This window comes from Trachypithecus francoisi, unplaced genomic scaffold, assembly GCF_009764315.1.
Source record: "Trachypithecus francoisi isolate TF-2019V2 unplaced genomic scaffold, Tfra_2.0 Lachesis_group12, whole genome shotgun sequence".
NCBI classification, from domain to species: Eukaryota; Metazoa; Chordata; class Mammalia; order Primates; family Cercopithecidae; genus Trachypithecus; species Trachypithecus francoisi.
In genome coordinates, this window is record NW_022681457.1 from 68,518,486 (window position 1) to 68,538,876 (window position 20,391).

Sequence of the window (20,391 nt, forward strand, 5' to 3'; positions counted from 1 at the left end):
AGCACTTTGGGAGGCCAAGATGGGGAGATCACTTGAGTCCAGGAGTTCGAGACCAGCCTGGCCAACACAGCGAAACTCCGTCTCTACTAAAAATACAAGGCCGGGTGCAGTGGCTCACGCCTGTAATCCCAGCACTTTGGGAGGCCGAGGCGGGCAGATCATGAGGTCAGGAGATCGAGACCATCCTGTCTAACATGACGAAAACCCGTCTCTGGGCAGATCACGAGGCCAGGAGATCGAGACCATCCTGCCTAACACAGTGAAACTGTCTCTACTAAAAATACAGAAAATTAGCCGGGCGTGGTGGCGGGCGCCTGTAGTTTCAGCTACGCAGGAGGCTGAGGCAGGAGAATGGTGAGAACCTGGGAGGAGCAGCTTGCAGTGAGCCAAGATTGCACCACTGCACTCCAGCCTGGGGGACAGAGTGAGACTCTGTCTCAAAAAATAAAAATAAAAATAAATAAATAAATAAAAATAAAAATACAAAAATTAGCCGGGCGTGGTGGCACACACCTATAATCCCAGCTACGCAGGAGGCTGAGACATGAGAATCGCTTGAGCTTGGGAGGCAGAGGTTGTTGTGAGCCGAGATCGTGCCACTGCACTACAGCCTGGGGGAAAGAGTAAAGTGACTTAGAAAACTAGGCTTATTAAAACTCTGTCTTACAAACTGGGCAGACTAGATGTCTTGGTAATAATTAGAAGATTATTGATAATAATCTTCTAATTATTATGATAATTATGATAATGATAATTAGAAGATTGTATGGGGGCACTTGCTCTGGGCTAGGCACTGTTCTAAGGGGTTTATTATTTAATCCTTGCAACAACCCTATAAGGTGCTACTATTGTTCCCATTTCACAGATTGGGAAACTGAGGCACCTTGCGGTTAAATCACTTGTCTAAGTTAGTCAATGCTGAAGATACATTTATAAGCAGGCCATCTAGCCCCAGAGTCGATGCTCCGTTCCCCACCACAAGCTTATACCTGAGCTATAAGCCCTCATCTGCCAGTCAGGGTCCAACCAGAGGCAATTCCAGTGGGTTTTTTCCACCTGGGCTGGTGGTTGGGAATTCAGGAGCTACATGAACTTGGATAGGGGAAAATTTTTTTACCTCTTCTTTTACTACGCTTTAATCTAGCAGTTCTCAAAATGTGGTCTGGGGATACCTGTGGGTCCCCAAGGCCTTTCTCAGGGGGTCAGTTAGGTCAAAAGTATTTTCATAATTATACTAAGATGTTTGTCCTTTTCATTCTCCAGTGACTACCTGACCTGTGATAATGTCATCACTCTGATGGCTGATAGAAATATATGCATGTATATTCGTGTGTTTTTAAAACTTCTCGTTTTCAGCCAGGCACGGTGGTTCATGCCTATAGTCCCAGCTACTTGGGAGGCCGAGGCTCAAAAATCGCTTGAACCCAGGAGGCAGAGGTTATAGTGAGCCGAGATCATGTCACTGCGCTCCAGCCTGGGCAACAGAGCGAGACTCTGTCTCAAAACAAAAACAACACACACACACACACACACACACACACCCCTACACCTTATATCACAATAGCACTGGTTTCCTTTGTATTTCTGTGGTGGAAGGGCAGGGACATGTAACAACATGATTCTGAGAAGGGCTTGACCAGCTTGCCATAGGCATCTCTAGGACAAAAAAGCTGAGGAACCTCCCACTCTGGAAGAACTAAGAATAAGGGGAGGCTATAATTGGGGGCCACAGGAGTGGCAGGTATTCAAGTTTGGCTATGAAAGCTACTTTCGTTATATTTTAGGCTGTAATGGAGCCTCTGGAAGTGGGAAGAAAAAAAAAAAACTCAAACAGTCAAAGGGCTCGTTTTGATTTTCCCACACTCCTAGTGCCAATTTCTGAAATTGGTGTTCACCATCAGTAGAAGCCTATATGCTCTCAATTTACAAAGCCAAGTGGTGGCAGGTCATTGTATCTGCGTTCAGGGAGGGGAAACGACTGGAAATCCGGGCCCCCCAGATCTTTCCTGCTTCTCCTTTTGTGGCAGCCACTCCTCACATTCAAACAGTTTGCAAAGGTTTACAGAGGAGAACCCTAACTTTTTCCCTAGACATCAGTTTCTGGAGTTCATGCATTAATACGATAAAAAGAACAGCTGATTCTTATCCAACTCTTACTCTGGGCTGGGCCCTGCTATCAGCCTGAAATTTCATGCAGTAACTCGTTTACTCCTCACAACAGCCCACGGGGTATATACGATCATCACCTCCTTTTCACAGGTGAAAAAACCCGAGGTCTAGCGAGGTTGAGTAACTCACCTAGGTCGAACAGCTCAGAAAGCCCACTGCAATTCCGGGATTCTAGTTTGGTTTTCAGGTTGCCCCGGGCTTCTGAGGAGTCAGTGGGCTCAGCATGGAGAGGAAGGAAGCCGGAAGGAATTGCGAGGAAGATGCAGCAAGGCTGGAAAGGTTGGGGATGCCCTGGTACCTGCACACCTGGGTACCTGGGGATGGGGCAGGGCCAGGGTAGGGGCCGGTGTCCGTGCCCTGGGGGCTCCTCAGCTGAAGAGTGGGCGCCTGAAGGACAAGCGCAGGCTTACCTTACCCGGGCGCTCACCTGGTGGCCGGCGCGGAGGTGGCGATCGAGACGCACCAAGCCTTCCTGGGTCCCCCTTCCCGCGCCACGCCCTGTGGGGGGGTGGGCGGGTGGGTGTGGGGCGCCCAGGACCGGCCGGACCTGTGGGACCCGGGGCCCTGGCTGTCTAGGGAGGCTGTCACCCGAGGCGACCGGCTCTTCCGGGGCTGGGACGGCTGTAGGCGGCGAGAGGCCACGGCACCCACGAACTCATAAATACCCGGGCGGCGCTGGCGGCGGGAGAGGCGCGTGCGGGCAGCCGGCGCCCCCGAGGGTGAGCCGGGGTGCGGGAGGGCACCCCCGCTCCCGGATGGTCCCGACCCGGCTCCAGCCTGGCAGCTGGAGACAGAGCTGGAGCAGGCGGGGAAGCGCTGGGGAGAAGGCGGGTGGGTACAGATGGTGGAAGGGCAGGGACGCTGGGGATGGGGAGAGAGGATGCGGCCGCTCTGGCCAGGATGGACTCTAAAAGATCTGGGGGTGGCGTGGGAGGATTGGGGTCACTAGGAGCAAAATGGAAGGCTAAGGATGGAGTAGAGAGGCGAGATCCCGGGGGCAGGCAGGAATGCTTGGAATCTCGGGAGTAGGTAGGAGAACTGGGGTTTCTAACAGCAGGATGGAAAGCTGGGGATGGGGCTGCTGAATGCAACCTCCTGTACAGCCTCCACCCCACTCCCAGGCCCCCAGCACTGAGAGTGAGCTCTGGTTAGGAGCAAGGCTCCGGAATCAGGCCCTCCTGGGTTCAAATCCTGGCTCCATCGCATCCTGGCTGCGCAGTTGAATCACTCAGCTGCTCAGTTTCCACATCTGTGATATGGGGATGAGGATGCTCACAGCCACCACCTCATAGCAATGTCATGAGGCTTCCGTGAGTTCATCTATGTCAAGCGGTTGGCACACTGTGAGTGAGGCTCAGAGAGCTCTGCTGCTGCTCCTTAGCCATTCTTATTTTTGGTTTCTCTCTCCAGCGTCTGGATAACCACCTGTCTTGAAGGAGACCTCCCTGCCCTCCTGCCTCTGTCCCCCAGAGGACTACCAGATCATCCTCCATTCCCCAACCTCCCAGCCCTTCCTGCTGTACATGTGGGGAGGTGATCTCCTCAGTCCCTCCACTTTTCCCCTGTCTCCAGTCACCACCCCACCACCATGCACCCCCTTCCTGGCTACTGGTCCTGTTGCTCTCTACTCCTGCTATTCTCCTTGGGAGTCCAGGGGTCCCCAGGGGCCCCCAGCGCTGCCCCAGAGCAAGTCCATCTGTCTTACCCAGGTAAGTGTCCCTGACCCCTTTCTACGCCTCTCCCAGCGAGGCCCAGCGGTGCTTCATTGTTTGAGGGTTCAGGAATCCCCACCGTGAGCCCCTAAGCAGGTGGCTCATTTCTCCCGAGCCTCTGTCATCTGCCAGTGTGGAATGGGAAGTACAGGCCATGGTACACCTGGAAGTGTGCGGAATGATCACGGTGCCCAGCCCACAGTGAGTGCTCTCCTGCTCTCCAAAGGGGGCTGCTGCTGTCCTTGTTCATTGCATCTCTGTTGTGTTTCTGGGACCTGGCACATTTGTTCGTTTGTGCACAGTAGGCCTCAGAGCCAGTTTTGGAAGGAACCAGTGGATGAGTGATAACAGAGCTGGATTACCCAGCCCCTTCTCCATCCCCCCTCTCCTCTTCCCCACCAGGATGGCTGCCTCCCAATCTTTGATTAGGATCCTTCCACTGTCAGGGCAAGAGCTTGGACTCTGGACCCTGGGCAACCAGACCCAATGGGTTAGAATCCCATCTTTGCTATGTACCTGCTGCCTGATCTTGGGCAAGTGGCTTAACCCCTCTGGCCTCAGCCTCCTCATCTGGATAATGGGGTAATATTAGTGCAACCTCGTGGTGAGGTGTAAATGAGTTGCTACCTGTAAAGAGGCAGAACTGAGGCTGGGTGTGGGGGCTCACACCTGTAGTCTTAGCAGTTTGGGAGACTGAGGCGGGAGAATCACTTGAGGTCACAAGCTTGGGACCAGCCTAGGAAACATAGTGAGACCTCTGCCTCTTAGGAAAAAAGAAAAAGATCTTAGTCATGTGTGGTGGCAAGCACGTGTAGTCCCAGCTACTTGGGAGACTGAGATGGGAGGATCGCTTGAGCCCAGGAGTTCAAGGCTGCAGTGAACCATGATTGGCCACTACACTCCAGCCTGGGCAACAGAGAGAACCCTGTCTTAAAAAAAAAAAAATGTGGGCCGGGCGCGGTGGCTCAAGCCTGTAATCCCAGCACTTTGGGAGGCCGAGATGGGCAGATCATGAGGTCAGGAGATCGAGACCATCCTGGCTAACACGGTGAAACCCTGTCTCTACTAAAAAATACAAAAAAAAAAAAAAACTAGCCGGGCGAGGTGGCGGGTGCCTGTAGTCTCAGCTATTTGGGAGGCTGAGGCAGGAGAATGGGGTAAACCTGGGAGGTGGAGCTTGCAGTGAGCTGAGATCCGTCCACTGCACTCCAGCCTGGGCGACAGAGTGAGACTCCGTCTCAAAAAAAAAAAAAAAAAAAAAAAAAAATGTGGTGGAGGCCGGGCACGGTGGTGCACGCCTGTAATCCCAGCACTTTGGGATGCTGAGGTGGGTGGATCACTTGACCTCAGGGGTTCAAGACCAGCCTGGGTAACACGGTGAAACCCCATCTCTACAAAAAAATTTAAAAAATAAAAAAATTAGCTGTGCATGGTGGCTCACGCCTGTAGTCTCAGCTACTTGGGGAGCTGAGGCGAGAGGGTCACTTGAGCCCAGGAGGCAAAGGTTGCAGTGAGCCAAGATCATGCCACTACACTCCAACCTGGGTGACAGAGTGAGACCCTGTCTCAAAAAAAAAAAAAAAAAAAAAAAAAGGGTTGGTGGGACAGAACCGAGCTTGCTATGTAGCAGCAATTTCCATACACTTTAAATCTCAGGACTATTTGTTTTACACTGTTAATCTCAGAACTGTTTTACACTGCTAAAACTTATGGAGAACTTCAAAGAGCTTTAGCTTATGTGCAGTGTAGCTAGCAATATTTACCAAATGAGGTATTAAAACTGAGGCATTAAAAATTTTTTATTGTCATTTAAAATTAACAATAACAAATACCTTCTGTGTAAATGACATTTTTAATGAAAAAACTGTATTTTGCAAGAGAAGAAATTGAGTGAGGAGAGTGACACTGACTTGCATCTTTTAAAAATCTTTTATTTTTTATTCTTTTGAGACAAGGTCCCACTCTGTCACCCAGGCTGGAGTGTAGTGGCACAATCTTGGCTCACTGCAGCCTCCGCCCCACAGGGTTCAAGCGATTCTCCTACCTCAGCCTCCCGAGTAGCTGGGATTACAGGCACCCACCACCATACCTGGCTAACTTTTGTATTTTTCATAGAGATGGAATTTCACCATGTTGACCAGGCTGGTCTTGAACACCTAAGCTCAAGCAATCCTCTGGTCTCGGCCTCCCAAAGTGCTAGGATTACAGGCATGAGCCACCGCGCCTGGCCTAAAATCTCTTTAGTATCTGGTTTGGTAACTGACACCTGGATTCTCCTCAGATCTGTTTACATTTTAGTCTGTTGCGATTTGTTGTTTTGGATTTTGCCTGTGAAGAAAATCTGTTCTTGCACAGACGTGTGGTTGAAACAGGGAGAACAGTTGTTTGTTTGTTTTTTGACACAGGGTTTGGCTCTGTCAGGGTTTGGCACTGGAGTGCAGTAGCACTAACATGGCTCACTGCAGCCTCGACTTTCAGACTCAAGCAATCTTCCCACCTCAGTCTCTCGAATAGCTGGGACCACAGGGGCATGACACCATGCCCAGCTAATTTTTTTTTTTTTTTTAGATGGAGCCTCACTGTATTGGCCAGGCTGGAGTGCAATGGCATGATCTTGGCTCACTGCAAGCTCTGCCTCCTGGGTTCAAGCGATTCTCCTGCCTCAGCCTCCCAAGTATCTGGGATTACAGGCACATACCACCACGCCCGGCTACTTTTTATATTTTTAGTAGAGATGGGGTTTCACCATGTTGGTCTGATCGGCCTTGAACTCCCGACCTCAGGTGATCCACCCACCTCGGCCTCCCAAAGTGCTGGGATTACAGGTGTGAGCCACCGTGCCAGGCTCTAGTCCTACTCTTTTCTATCTGTGACAGTTCCTCAGTTATTCCTTATCTTTCCTTGTTTTTCATGTCTTTCACATCTTCAAAGAAGATAGTTTCTTCTTTTTTTTTTTTTAAGATAGGATCTCACTCTGTCACCCACACTGGAATGCAATGGCGCAATCAGAGCTTACTGCAGCCTCTAACTTCTGGACACATGTGCTCCTCCTGACTCAGCCTCCTGAGTAGCTGGAGTAGTGCAGACGTGCACTACCATGCCTGGCTAATTCTTTTTATTTTTTGTGGAGACAAGGTCTCACCGTGTTGTCCAGGCTAGTCTCAAACTCCTGGGCTCAAGTGATTCTCCCACCTCAGCATCCCAAAGTGCTGGGAAGACAGGGGTGAGCTACCATGTCCAGGAGAGAGAGTTTCTTAAAGGTTAGTTGCAATGTGGAATCAGAAACCACATGAATGAACTGGCTTGGCATTTGCCAGTCTAGTGACCTTGGACAAAGCACTTTGCCTGGAGGCCTCTGTAAAAATGGGAAAGGCAGTAAAAATCCATCCCATAGTGCTGCCATGGCAATCCAGTGAGATCATGGCTGTCCTTTTTCAGCCTACACAATAACAATGGCAAGTACATGCTTAGAAGTGCGCTAGATGGATAACTCGTTTAACCTGGTATCCACTTTAAGCTGTAGGTACCATTGCTACTCCCGTTTGACAAGAGAGTAAAACTGAGACCCATAGCAGGGGAAGAGTCTGACCCCAGTTCACATAGCCCAGGAATCTGAATGCTGGCAGGCTGGTTCAGGAGCCCACAATCTTTGCGGGTTTGTTTGTTTGTTTTGAGACAGAGTCTCACTCTGTCGCCCAGGCTGGAGTGCAGTGGTGCGGTCTTGGCTCACTGCAACCTCTGCCTCTCAGGTTCAAGGGATTCTCCTGCCTCAGCCTCCCAAGTAGCTGGGACTACCCGTGCGTGTCACCATGCCTGGCTGATTTTTGTATTTTTGTGTTTTTGCATTTTTTTTGTTTTTGAGTTGGAGTCTCACTCTGCTGCCCAGGCTAGAGTGCAGTGGTGCGATCTTGGCTCACTACAACCTCTGCCTCCCAGGTTCAAGCGATTCTTCTGCCTCAGCCTCTCAAATAGATGGGACTACAAGTGTATGCCACTAAGCCCGGCTAATTTTTGTATTTTAATAGAGACAGGGTTTCACCGTGTTGCCCAAGCTGGTCTTGAACTCCTGACCTCAAGTGATCCGTCCACCTTGGCCTCCCAAAGCTGTGGGATTACAGGCATAAACCACTGCACCTGGCCCCTAATTTTTGTATTTTTCAGTAGAGACGGGGTTTTGCTATGTTGGGCAGGCTGATCTTGAACTCCTGGCCTCAAATGATCCACCCACCTCAGCCTCCCAAAGTGCTGGGATTACAGGCATGAGCCACTGTGCGCGGCCTATTTTAAAACTTTTTAATTTTGTACCACTTTTAGATTTAGCAGAAACGTTCCAAAAATATTACAGAGTTCCTGTCTCCCCTCACTTGGTTTCCCCTGATGTTAACATTTTACGTAACCGTGGTACAATGATTAAAACCAAGAAATCAAGATTGGTACAATACTGTTAACTAAACTACAGATCTCCTTTGAATTTCACCCGTTTTTCTTCTAATGTCCATTTCCCCTTCCAGAATCTGATCCAGGGTTTCACATTGCATTTAGCGGTTGTGCCTCCCTAGTCTCCTCCCATCCATTAGTTTCTCAGTCTTCCCTTGTCTTTCATGATGTTGGTATTGCTGAGTACTGATCAGCTATTTCGTACAGTATCTCTTGTTTGGGGTTTGTCTGATACTTTCTCATGACTGGTATTAAGTTATGTATTTTTGGCAAGACTATCATAGGATGTTGTGCCCTTCTTGGGGCATGATATGAAGGATCAAGATGTGGCTATGACTTATTGCTGTGACTTACTGATGTTGACCCTGATTGTTTCATTAAGGAGGTGCCTGCTGGGTTTCTCCTCTATAAAGTAATTATTCTTCTCTTTGTAGTTAATAAATATCTTGAGGGAGATGGCTCAAGACAATGCAAATCCCATTTCTCCTCAATGTTTGCTCACTAATTTTAGCATCCATCAGTGGATCTTATTGGCAACAATTATCAATGTAGTGTTTGCCTAATGGTGATTTTCTAATTTTCTAATTCCCTCCTTTTTTTTCTTTTTAAATTTTATAACTTTTGTTTTGTTTTGTTTCTGAGACAGAGTCTTGCTCTGTTGCCCAGGCTGGAGTGCAGTGGCGCGATCTCGGCTCACTGTAACCTCTGCCTCCCAGGTTCAAGCAATTCTCTTGCCTCAACCTCTCATGTAGTGGGGATTACAGGCCCACACCACCATGCCTGGACAAGTTTTTGTATTTTAGTAGAGACGGGGTTTCACTGTGTTGCCCAGGCTGGTCTCGAACTCCTGAGCTCAGGCAATCTGCCTGCCTCATCCTCCCAAAGTGTTAGGATTACAGGCGTGAGCCACTGCGCCCGGCCAATAACTTCTAATTTATTTATTTATTTCTTTTGAGACAGAGTCTTGCTCTGTCACCCAGGCTGGAGTGCAGTGGTGCAATCTCAGCTCATTGCAACCCTTACCTCCCGGGCTCAAGTGACCTTCTCACCTCTGCCTCCCGAGTAGCTGGGACTACAGGGATGCACCACCATGCCTGGCAATTTTTGCATTTTTGTAGAGACAGGGTTTCACCATGTTGCCCAGGCTGGTCTGGAACTCCTGGGCTCAAGCAATCCACCTGCCTCAGCCTCCCAAAGTGTAGGGATTATAGATGTGAGGTACTGTGCCCAGCCTCTACACTTCTATTTTATTTTATTTTTTTTGGTCTATTGTTCCTATTCAATATAGTAGCTCCTTCCATCTAATTGAAATTTTATTATAAGAAAGAGCTGTCCCTTCCTGATCCCTTTATTAATTTATTCAATAATTTATTTATATCATGGACTCATGGATATCCATTTTATTCCATGCTTGAAAAATCTGATGTTATGATTGTCCCAGATTTGGTCTCTCAGAATTCCTTCAGATTGGGTTCTGTGTTCTTACAACAAACCTCCATCATTTCTGAGTACTTCCTCACTTGATGACATCACAAATAGTTCCAGGCTCCTCTTGTATATTTCCTGTTCTATCCTTGGAAGTACCTATTTCCCACAATGAGTTCCAGTTTCTTTTTTTTCTTTCTTTCTTTCTTTTTTTTTTTTTTTTTTTGAGATAGAATTTCACTCTTGTCACCCAGGCTGGAGTACAGTGGCGTGATCTTGGCTCACAGCAATCTCTGCCTCCTGGGTTCAAGGGATTCTCCTGCCTCAGCCTCCCAAGTAGCTGGGACTACAGGTGTGCACTACCAAGTCCGGCTGATTTTTGTATTTTTAGTAGAGATGGGGTTTCACCACGTCAGTCTGGCTGGTCTTGAACTCCTGACCTTGTGATCTACCTGCTCAGCCTCCCAAAGTACTGGAATTACAGGCGTGAACCACTGCACCCAGCCCTCCAGTTCCTTTTTATTGGAGAATGGGTATTTAGAAACTAATATCTGGGCACTAGGTGTGCTCATTGCCACTGAGATGTCATAGCTTCTAGTTCCTCTCAACAAACACAGCAAGGCAATACATGCATGTACACAAAGCTTCATATTCACACATCTATGTTTGAATCTATATAAAATTAATTACCTGGCTGGCCACGGTGGCTCAGCACTTTGGGAGGCCAAGGCGGGTGGATCACTTGAGGTCAGGCGTTTGAGACCAGCCTGGCCAACATAATGAAACCCCATCTCTACCAAAAGTACAAAAAATTAGCCAGGCATGGTGGCGTGTATCTGTAATCCCAGCTACTCAGGAGGCTGGGGCAGGAGAATCACTTGAACCCGGGAGGTGGGTTCAAGTGAACCAAGATCGCACCACTGCCCTCCAGCCTGGGCAACAGAGCGAGACTCCAACTAAAAAAATTAATTACCATGAGATCATACTGATATCCCTGATTTCAGCCCAGGATCATGGGTTTATTTTAGCCTCATCTTTCCTTATTTGTAACTTCTTTCTCTAACACTCAGAAACTTGACTCTTACTGTCTACAATATATTTATTTGTTCAATCCTAGTATATACATAAAGCAGTTACAGCTGGGTGTGGTGGCTCATGCCTGTAATCTCAGCACTTTGAGAGGCCGAGGCGGGTGGATCACCTGAGGTCAGGAGTCAAGACCAGCCTGGCCAACACTGTAAAACCCCATCTCTACTAAAAATACAAAAATTAGCTGGGCATGGTGTGCGTGCCTGTAATCCCAGATACTTGGGGGGCTGAGGCAGGAGAATCACTTCAACTCAGGAGGCAGAGGCTGTAGTGAGCCAAAATTGTGCTATTGCACTCCAGCCTTGGCAACAGGTGTGAAACTCGGTATATATATATATATATATATATATAGCAGTTTCAGAATCATTTACGGGTATGTCTGTCAGAAGCACACAATGCCAAGGTGACAGCCTTTATGCACAGTCCTTTTCATCTTTTGTTTTATAGTAATACCCACTTAGGACACTGTTTCTTGCAGTTATTTTTCTTCCTTACCCCTTCCACGTGGTTATGTTATTCATTTTTTAATCTGGTTAGGTCCACTTATTAGTGTCTCTATTCCATATTGGGTTCTCCGCATATCCTGATAGTTTTGTTTATTTTGTGGGTGTGAGGGAAATGTGAAACGCGACTACAGTTCCGGGAGTCAAACTTATACGAAAAGCCTGACTCAGGTAAGTGTCTCTGTTTCTTCATCCCTACTACTCTGTTCCTCTGTTCCCATTCCCCCTTTTATTTATTTATTTATTTATTTGAGACAGAGCCTTGCTTTGTCTCGCCAGGCTGGAGTGCAGTGGTATGATCTCAGCTCACTGCAGCCTCCGCCTCCGGGGTTCAAGCAATTCTCCTGTCTCAGCCTCTTGAGTAGCTGGGACTACAGGCGTGTGCCACCAAACCCGGCTAATTTTTGTATTTTTAGTAGAGATGGGGTTTTGCCATGTTGGCCAGGCTGGTCTCGAACTTCTGACCTCAAGTGATCCACCTGCCTTGGCCTCCCAAAGTGCTGGGATTACAGGTGTGAGCCACCACGCCTGGCCCCCCACTTTTTTTCTTTCTTTCTTTTCTTTTCTTTCTTCTTTCTTTCTTTCTTTCTTTCTTTCTTTCTTTCTTTCTTTCTTTCTTTCTTCTTTCTTTCTCTTCTTTCTTTCCTTTCTCTCTTCTTTTTCCTTCCTTCCTTTCTCTCTCTTCTTTCTTTCTTTCTTTTTCTTTCTTTCCTCCTTTCCTTCTTTCCTTCTTTCTTTCCCTCCCTCCCTCCCTCTCTCTCTCTCTCTCTCTCTTTTCTTTTCTTTTCTTTTCTTTTCTTTCTTTCTTTCTTCTTTCTTTCTTTCTTTCTTCCCCTCCTTCCCCCGCCCCGCCCCCACTATTTCTTTCTCTTTTTTTTTTTTTTTTGAGACGGGTCTTGCTCTGTCACCCAGGCTGGAGTGCACTGAGTGGCACAATCTCGGCTCACTGCAACCTCTGCCTCCTGGGTTCAAGTGATTCTCCTGCCTCAGCCTCCTGAGTAGCTGGGATTACAGGCACGCGCCACCATGCCCGGCTAATTTTTATATTTTTAGTAGAGACCAGGTTTTGCCATGTTGGCCAGGCTGGTCTTGAACTCCTGACCTTAAGTGATTCACCTGCCTGAACCTCCCAAAGTGCTGGGATTGCAAGTGTGAGCTACCACGCCCAGCTAATTTTTGCATTTTTAGTAGAGACAGGGTTTCACCATGTTGGCCAGGCTGGTCTCAAACTCCTGGCCTCAAAGTGATCTACCCACCTCGGCCTTCCAAACTGCTGGGAATACACGTCTGGCCTCCTCTTTTTTTCTACCTCATTTTCCACCCATCCCCTGTAAGTAATTCATCTCTTTAGTACCTGGTGTATCCTTTAGTACCTGGTGTATTTCTTTTGTACAAATGAGCAGAGACACCTCCATATTTTCTTATACCCCTTACATTAAGGGCAGCTAACTATACTCTTATGCACTTTGCTTATTTTGGTATAACAATATGTCCTGGAAACATTTCATAGCAGTTCTTGGAGCTTGTCCTCATTCTTTTTTACACCATTGTGTGGATGTTATTCAGTCACTCTCCTAAATATGGGCATTTAGGTTGTTTCCCGTATTTTGCAATTACAAAGAGTACTGCCATAAATAACCCTGAACACATGCATTTTTGTATGACTGGAGGAAGAACTCTTAACATTACACTACACCACATGGTATTTTTAAAACCTTGACTTGGGTGCTAACATTTAAAAATTTGAAGCTATCACTTCAAAATCTGGATTTTCATATCTATCTATATATGCTCCTGGGATATAAAAACCACCGTGTAAAGATGTGTTCTAGGCTGGGTGTGGTGGCTCACGTCTGTAATCCCAGCACTTTGGGAAGCTGAGGTGGGCGGATCATGAGGTCAGGAGTTCGAGACCAGCCTGGCCAACATGGTGAAACCCTGTCTCTACTAAAAATACAAAAATTAGCCAGGCGTGGTGGCACACACCTGTAATCCCAGCTACTCAGGAGGCTGAGGCAGGAGAATCACTTCAAAAGTGGGGCTGGAACCCCCACACAGAGTCCCTACTGGGGCACCACCTAGTGGAGCTGTGAAAAGAGGGCCACCGTCCTCCAGACCCCAGAATGGTAGATCCACCGACAGCTTACACTGTGCTCCTGGAAAAGACACTCAGTGCCAGCCTGTGAAAGCAGCCAGGAGGGAGACTGTACCCTGCAAAGCCCCAGGGGCAGAGCTGCCTAAGGCCATGGGAACCCACCTCTTGCATCAGCATGACCTGCATATGAGGCCTGGAGTCAAAGGAAATCGTTTTGGAGCTTTAAAATTTGACTGCCCTCCTGGATTTTGGACTGACGTGGGCCCTTTAACCTCTTTGTTTTGGCCAATTTCTCCCATTAGGAATGGCTGTGTTTACCCAATACCTGTATCCCCATTGTATCTAGGAAGTAACTAGCTTGCTTTTGATTTTACAGGCTCATAGTTGAAAGGGTCTTGACTTGTCTCACATGAGACTTTGGACTGTGGACTTTTGGGTTAATGCTTTTGGGGGACTGTTGGGAAGGCATGATTGATTTTGAAATATGAGGGTATGAGATTTGGAGGGGCCAGGGACAGAATGATATGGTTTGGCTCTGTGTCCCACCAAAATCTCATCTTGAATTGTACACCCATAATTCCCACATGTTGTGAGAGGGACCTGAAGGGAGATCAGTTGAATCGCAGGGGCAGTTTCCCCCTTATTGTTCTCGTGGTAGTGAATAAGTCTCATGAGACTGATGGCTTTTTTTTTTTTTTGAGACAGAGTCTCGCTCTGTTGCCCAGGCTGGAGTGCAGTGGCTGGATCTCAGCTCACTGCAAGCTCCACCTTCTGGGTTCCCGCCATTCTCCTCCTCAGCCTCCCGAGTAGCTGGGACTACAGGCGCCTGCCACCACGCCCAGCTACTTTTTTGTATTTTTTTAGTAGAGACAGGGTTTCACCATGTTAGCCAGGTTGGTCTCGATCTCCTGACCTCGTGATCCGCCCATCTCAGCCTCCCAAAGTGCTGGGATTACAGGCTTGAGCCACTGCGCCCGGCCTGAGACTGATGGTTTTCTCAGGGGTTTCCGCTTCTGCTTCTTCCTCATTTTCTCTTGCCACCACCATGTAAGAAGTGCCTTTCTCCTCCTGCCATGATTCTGAGGCCTCCCCAGCCATGTGGAACTGTAAGTCCAATTAAACCTCTTTTTCTTCCCAGTCTCAGGTATGTCTTTATCAACAGCATGAAAACTAACTTCTGAAATCTAGGCGGAGGTTCCCAAACCCCAATTCTTGACTTCTGCGCACCTGCAGGCTCAAAACCACGTGGAAGCTGCCAAGGCTTGGGGCTTGCACCCTCTGAAGCCACGGCCCGAGCTCTATGTTGGCCCCTTACAGCCACAGCTGGAGTGGCTAGGATGCAGGACACCAAGTCCCTAGGCTGCACACAGCTCAGGGAACCTGGGCCCTGCCCATGAAACCATTTTTTCCTCCTAGACCTCTGGGTCTGTGATGACAGGGGCTGCTGCAAAGGTCTCTGACATGCCCTGGAGATATTTTCCCCACTGTCTTGGGGATTAACATTCAGCTCCTCATTACTTATGCAAATATCTGCAGCCAGTTTGAATTTCTCCTCGGAAAATGGGATTTTATTTTCTATCCCATCATCAGGCTGCAAATTTTCTGAACTTTTATGCTCTCCTTCCCTTTTAGAACTGAATGCCTTTAACAGCACATCTTGAATGCTTTGCTGCTTAGAAACTTCTTCCACCAGATACCCTAAATCATCTCTCTCAAGTTCAAAGTTCCAATAATCTCTAGGGCAGGGGCAAAATGCCACCAGTTTCTTTGCTAAAAGCTAACAAGAGTCACCTTTGCTCCAGTTCCCAACATGTTCCTCATCTCCACCTGAGAGCACCTCTGCCTGGATTTCATTGTCCATATCATCATCAGTATTTTTGTCAAAGTCATTCAACCGAGTCTCTAGGAAGTTCCAAATTTTCCCACATTTTCCTGTCTTCTTCTGAGCCCTCTAAACTGTTCCGACCTCTGTCTGTTACCCACTTCCAAAGTTGCTTCCACATTTTCAGGTATCTTTTCAGCAACACCCCACTCTACTGGTACCAACTTACTATATTAGTCCATTTTCATGCTGCTGATAAAGGCATACCCAAGACTGGGAAGAAAAAGAGGTTTAATTGGACTTACAGTTCCACATGGCTGGGGAGGCCTCAGAATCATGGCAGAGGTGAAAGGCATTTCTTTTTTCTTTCTTTCTTTTTTTTTTTTTGAGACAGAATCTTGCTCTGTTGCCAAGCTGGAATGCAGTGGTGTGATCTTGGTTCACAGCAACCTCTGTCTCCCTGGTTCAAGCAATTATCCTGCCTCAGTCTCCCAAATAGCTGGGACTACAGGTGCACGCCACCATGCCCAGCTAATTTTTGTATTTTCAATAGAGATGGGGTTTCACCATGTTGGCCAGAACGGTCTCGATCTCCTGACCTCGTGGTCCGCCGGCCTCGGCCTCCCAAAGTGCTAGGTTTACAGGCATGAGCCAATACACCCAGCTGGTGAAAAGCATTTCTTACATGGCGGTGGCAAGAGAAAATGAGGAAGAAGCAAAAGTGGAAACCCCTGATAAACTCATCAGATCTCGTGAGACTTATTCACTACCATGAGAGCAGTATGGGGAAAACCGCCCCCTTGATTCAAACAATCTCCCACTGGTCCCTCCCACAACACATGGGAATTATGGGAGTACAATTCAAGATGAGATTTGGGCAGGGACACAGAGCCAAACCATCTCATGCAGGTTGCAGTGAGCCGAGATTGCGCCATCACACTCCAGCCTGGGCAACAGAGCAAGACTCTCCTCAAAAAAAAAAAAAAAAAAAATAGCTGGGCATGGTGGCATGTGCCTGTGGTCTCAGCTACTTGGGAGGCTGAGGCAGGAGGATAGCTTGAGCCCAGGAGGCCAAGGCTGCAGTGAGCTAAGATGGCACCACTGCACCTCCAGCCTGGACAACAGAGTGAGACCCTATCTCCGAGAAAAAAAAAAAAAAAGTCAATAGCTTTGCTAGTACTGGGCCTGTTTCCTGCTTGCTTGGTGGCTATCGCCAGATCTGAGTGATGGCTGCCCCTTTGGGATAGGGCAGGGTCTACAGTTGGCTACATGCTCTGTAACTCCTTGCTCACTTACAGGTGGCCCTTGTCTCCCTTTAGATCACCTGTGGCCTCCAGACACCCAAGCTGGCAACCCTTAAATGATATCATGTGTGTACAATAGTTGGTACAAGATCTGCATACAGTAAATAATGATATTAATAATAATACTTGTTCCCCCATATAACCCTAAGTGTACTAAACACTATTTCATTTGCTTTATTTATATTTATTCATCTAAGCCTCATAACAACCATATAGCACAGAAACTATTATTTTTCCATTTTACAGACAGGAAAACTGAGGCTCAGAGAGGTGAAGTGATGTGCCCCAGAAAAGCTCAGCTTAGAAATGGCAGAGCTGGATCATGCCTGTAATCCCAGAACTTTGGGAGGCGAAGGTGGGTGGATCACCTGAGGTCAGGAGTTCAAGACCAGTCTGGCCAACATGGCAAAACTACATCTCTACTAAAAATGCAAAAATTAGCCAGGCATGGTGGCACATGCTTATAATCCTAGCTACTCGGGAGGCTAAGGCAGGAGAATCGCTTGAACCTAGGAGGTGGCACAGGTTGCAGTAAGCTGAGATTGCACCACTGTACTCCAGCCTGGGCAGCAGAGTGAGACCCCGACTCAAAAAAAAAAAAAAAGAAGAAGAAGAAGAAATGGCAGAGCTGGGATTGAACTTGGGCAGTTCCAGAACCTGTCTCCTTAACTACTGACTGTTCAACAGTGGTCAACGCCCCTCACTTTTTCTGCACATCCCTACCACCCTGCCCAGGCCTCACTCCTGATCTAGCCTCTGTCCCTTTCTCCCCAGGTGAGCCAGGCTCCATGACTGTAACCTGGACCACATGGGTCCCAACCCGCTCCGAAGTGCAATTCGGGTTGCAGCCGTCAGGGCCTCTGCCCCTCCGCGCCCAAGGCACCTTCGTCCCCTTTGTGGACGGGGGCATTCTCCGGCGGAAGCTCTACATACACCGAGTCACGCTTCGCAAGCTGCTGCCGGGGGTTCAGTATGGTGAGAGGGACGCTAGGCTGAGTTCTTGAGGGGGAATGGGAAGAGGAGTGGGATACAGACTAGAAGCTACCACTGGCCGGTGGCTCAGGCTGGGCTGGTAACTCCTCTGCCTATCTGCAAAAAGCTATTGTATGAGACTCCAGGATGAAAACGGAAGGTGCGGGGAAGGCAGATCGAAGGGGCATGGGCCAGCCCCAACCAGTCCCCCCATCTCCTCCCCTCCAACAGCTGGGGAAGGATGGGGTTGGAGGGAGGGTCCTGGAGCGGCCCAGCTGACTGCGACATTTTCCTCTCCCTTCAGTTTATCGCTGTGGCAGTGCGCAAGGCTGGAGCCGTCGGTTCCGCTTCAGGGCCCTCAAGAATGGGGCCCACTGGAGTCCCCGCCTGGCTGTGTTTGGGGACCTGGGGGCTGACAACCCGAAGGCCTTCCCCCGGCTGCGCAGGGACACCCAGCAGGGCATGTACGACGCCGTTCTCCATGTGGGTGAGGCATCCGCAGGGGCGCGCGGAAGGATGGTGGTCAGCGCGCACGCGGAGGGATGGTGGCGCGGGTGGGTCGCGGAGGGATGGTGCCGCGGGTGGGGTGGGGAGCGCGGGTGGGGGGAGCGCGGGGGGGGGGAGCGCGGGTGCTGGTGTGGGAACGCGGGTGGTGGGTGGTGCCAGGACCGTGGAGGGGACAGGGCTGGGGCCAGTGTGTCTCTGAAGGGACACGGGATGAGACTGGCTACGGAGACGGTGTCTGTGGCCAACCAGCCTACCTTGGTTAAAATCCCAACTCTGGCACTCTTGCCAGGAGCAGGCGTTTTTCCCGCCGTGTATTTTGATTAGAGAGAAAGCTGGTTCCGAGTTCGCAGGACTGTTATGATGACTCTGTGAGTTCGCGTTGCCTGGCAGGGTGCAGGTGCACTTCGGTGTCCTTGTGCTGTTATTATTATTGCTGCTGTTGTTATTTAAGAGGGGGAAGAGAATGAGATGGGTAATGGAGATTGGGGATTGTATGTTTCAAAGTACAGACGCTGATTCGAATCAGGCTCCCGTTTTATTTCTACATCTTCACTAGCCAGCTGTGTGACCTGGGTCCTCAGTTTCCCCATCTGAAATGGGAATAATAATAATACTAATGTTGGGCCGGGCACGGTGGCTCATGCCTGTAATTCCAGCACTTTGGGAGGCCAAGGTAGGTGGATCACTTGAGGTCAGGAGTTCGAGACCAGCCTGGCCAACATGGTGAAACTCCATCTCTACTAAAACTACAAAAATTAGCCAGGTGTGGTGGTGCGTGTCTATAATCTCAGTTACTTGGGAGGCTGAGGCAGGAGAATCGCTTGAACCCGGGAGGCAGAGGTTGCAGTGAGCCAAGATGGCACCACTGCATACCAGGCTGGGTAGCAGAGGGAGACTCGGTCTCACAAAAAAAAAAAAAGAAAAAAGAAAACAAAAACAAACAAACAAAAACCATCTTAGCCAGGCATAGTGGCTCACACCTGTAATTCCAGCACTTTGGGAGGCTGGTTTTGAATTCCTAGGCTCAAGTGATACTCCTGCCTCGGCCCCCTAAAGTGCTGGGACTAACCTGGCTCTCTCAATTCCAATGAAAGCAGAGCTGGGCCTGGGTACTCATCCTCCTTCCACCCCCTCCCCCAGGAGACTTTGCCTACAACATGGATCAGGACAATGCCCGCGTCGGGGATAGGTTCATGCGGCTCATTGAACCTGTGGCTGCCAGCCTGCCGTACATGACATGCCCCGGGAACCATGAAGAACGCTAGTGAGGACCGAGGGCTGTGGCGGTGGGCAAGGGCTGGATCAATGGAAACAGTCCCGTTCTTCTTAGTGTCTCCCTTGAGTCTCTCATGCTGCAACATTTCAATTGTGGTAGCAAGAGGAGATGGGGGTGGGCTGGAAGCCAGACTCAGGGCCCAACAGTGGCAGGGTATAGGAGTAGGGCTATGAAATTCAGTCCCTCACCTCCATCCCTTGTACTTCCTTTATTCTAGCAACTTCTCTAACTACAAGGCTCGCTTCAGCATGCCGGGGGATAATGAGGGCCTGTGGTACAGGTAATGTGCAGGTGCCGAGGGACTGGCCCTCTCCTCTGAAGGATGGGAGATGCAGAGGAGCCCCGGTCCCTGACCCCTGCCCTTTGACTCCTCCAGCTGGGATCTGGGTCCCGCCCACATCATCTCCTTCTCCACCGAGGTCTATTTCTTTCTCCATTATGGCCGCCACCTGGTACAGAGGCAGTTTCGCTGGCTGGAGAGCGACCTCCAGGTAACCTGGGTGGAAGTCCCCTGTAGTCCCTCGGCCGGCCCCACCTCCCCCTCCACCCCCCACTCCTAGCCCCTCACCCTGGGCCCTTCTCCCTAGAAAGCCAATAAGAACCGGGCAGCCCGGCCATGGATCATCACCATGGGGCACCGGCCCATGTACTGCTCCAATGCAGATCTGGATGACTGCACACGATATGAAAGCAAGGTGAGGCCCCCTCCCTGGGAGACAGTGGGGAGGTGCTGAGAGCCAGGTGCGTGTCGGTCTGCGTCACCCTCACCCACTCATTCACCCTGCCCAGGTCCGCAAAGGCCTCCAAGGCAAGCTGTATGGTTTGGAGGATCTTTTCTACAAATACGGTGAGCAACCCTTGGGACCCATGCCCCACACCCCACCTCTGCCCGCTTCAGAGGTCTGATCCCCGCTTGCTCTATCTCAGGAGTGGATCTGCAGCTGTGGGCTCATGAGCACTCATATGAACGACTGTGGCCAATTTACAATTACCAGGTGAGGCACGTGGAGGGCTGGGCGCCCACGCAGCTGGGGTCAGGGTGGTCAGATGCCCCCAGAATGGCCTCGTGTGACTGCCCGC

The 20,391-nt window shown here is 49.4% G+C and overlaps 1 protein-coding gene across 2 annotated transcripts in view; it reads left to right on the plus strand.

Annotated features, from left to right (window-relative positions):
* Window positions 1-1,560: 1,560 nt before the first annotated feature.
* The window catches only part of ACP7 (acid phosphatase 7, tartrate resistant (putative)), a 28,365-nt gene continuing 9,534 nt past the window's right edge, over window positions 1,561-20,391 (plus strand). The window contains exons 1-10 of one of the 2 annotated variants that reach the window (XM_033226153.1): window positions 1,561-2,448; window positions 3,580-3,878; window positions 17,331-17,531; window positions 17,833-18,015; window positions 19,176-19,299; window positions 19,529-19,591; window positions 19,688-19,802; window positions 19,899-20,006; window positions 20,101-20,158; window positions 20,239-20,306. In XM_033226153.1, the coding sequence (XP_033082044.1) occupies window positions 3,758-3,878; window positions 17,331-17,531; window positions 17,833-18,015; window positions 19,176-19,299; window positions 19,529-19,591; window positions 19,688-19,802; window positions 19,899-20,006; window positions 20,101-20,158; window positions 20,239-20,306 (1,041 nt within the window). In that variant the 5' untranslated portion in view covers window positions 1,561-2,448; window positions 3,580-3,757. Of the gene's footprint in view, window positions 2,449-2,792; window positions 2,889-3,579; window positions 3,879-17,330; window positions 17,532-17,832; window positions 18,016-19,175; window positions 19,300-19,528; window positions 19,592-19,687; window positions 19,803-19,898; window positions 20,007-20,100; window positions 20,159-20,238; window positions 20,307-20,391 lie in introns of those variants that run through there. The other variant, XM_033226151.1, reaches the window with a different exon arrangement.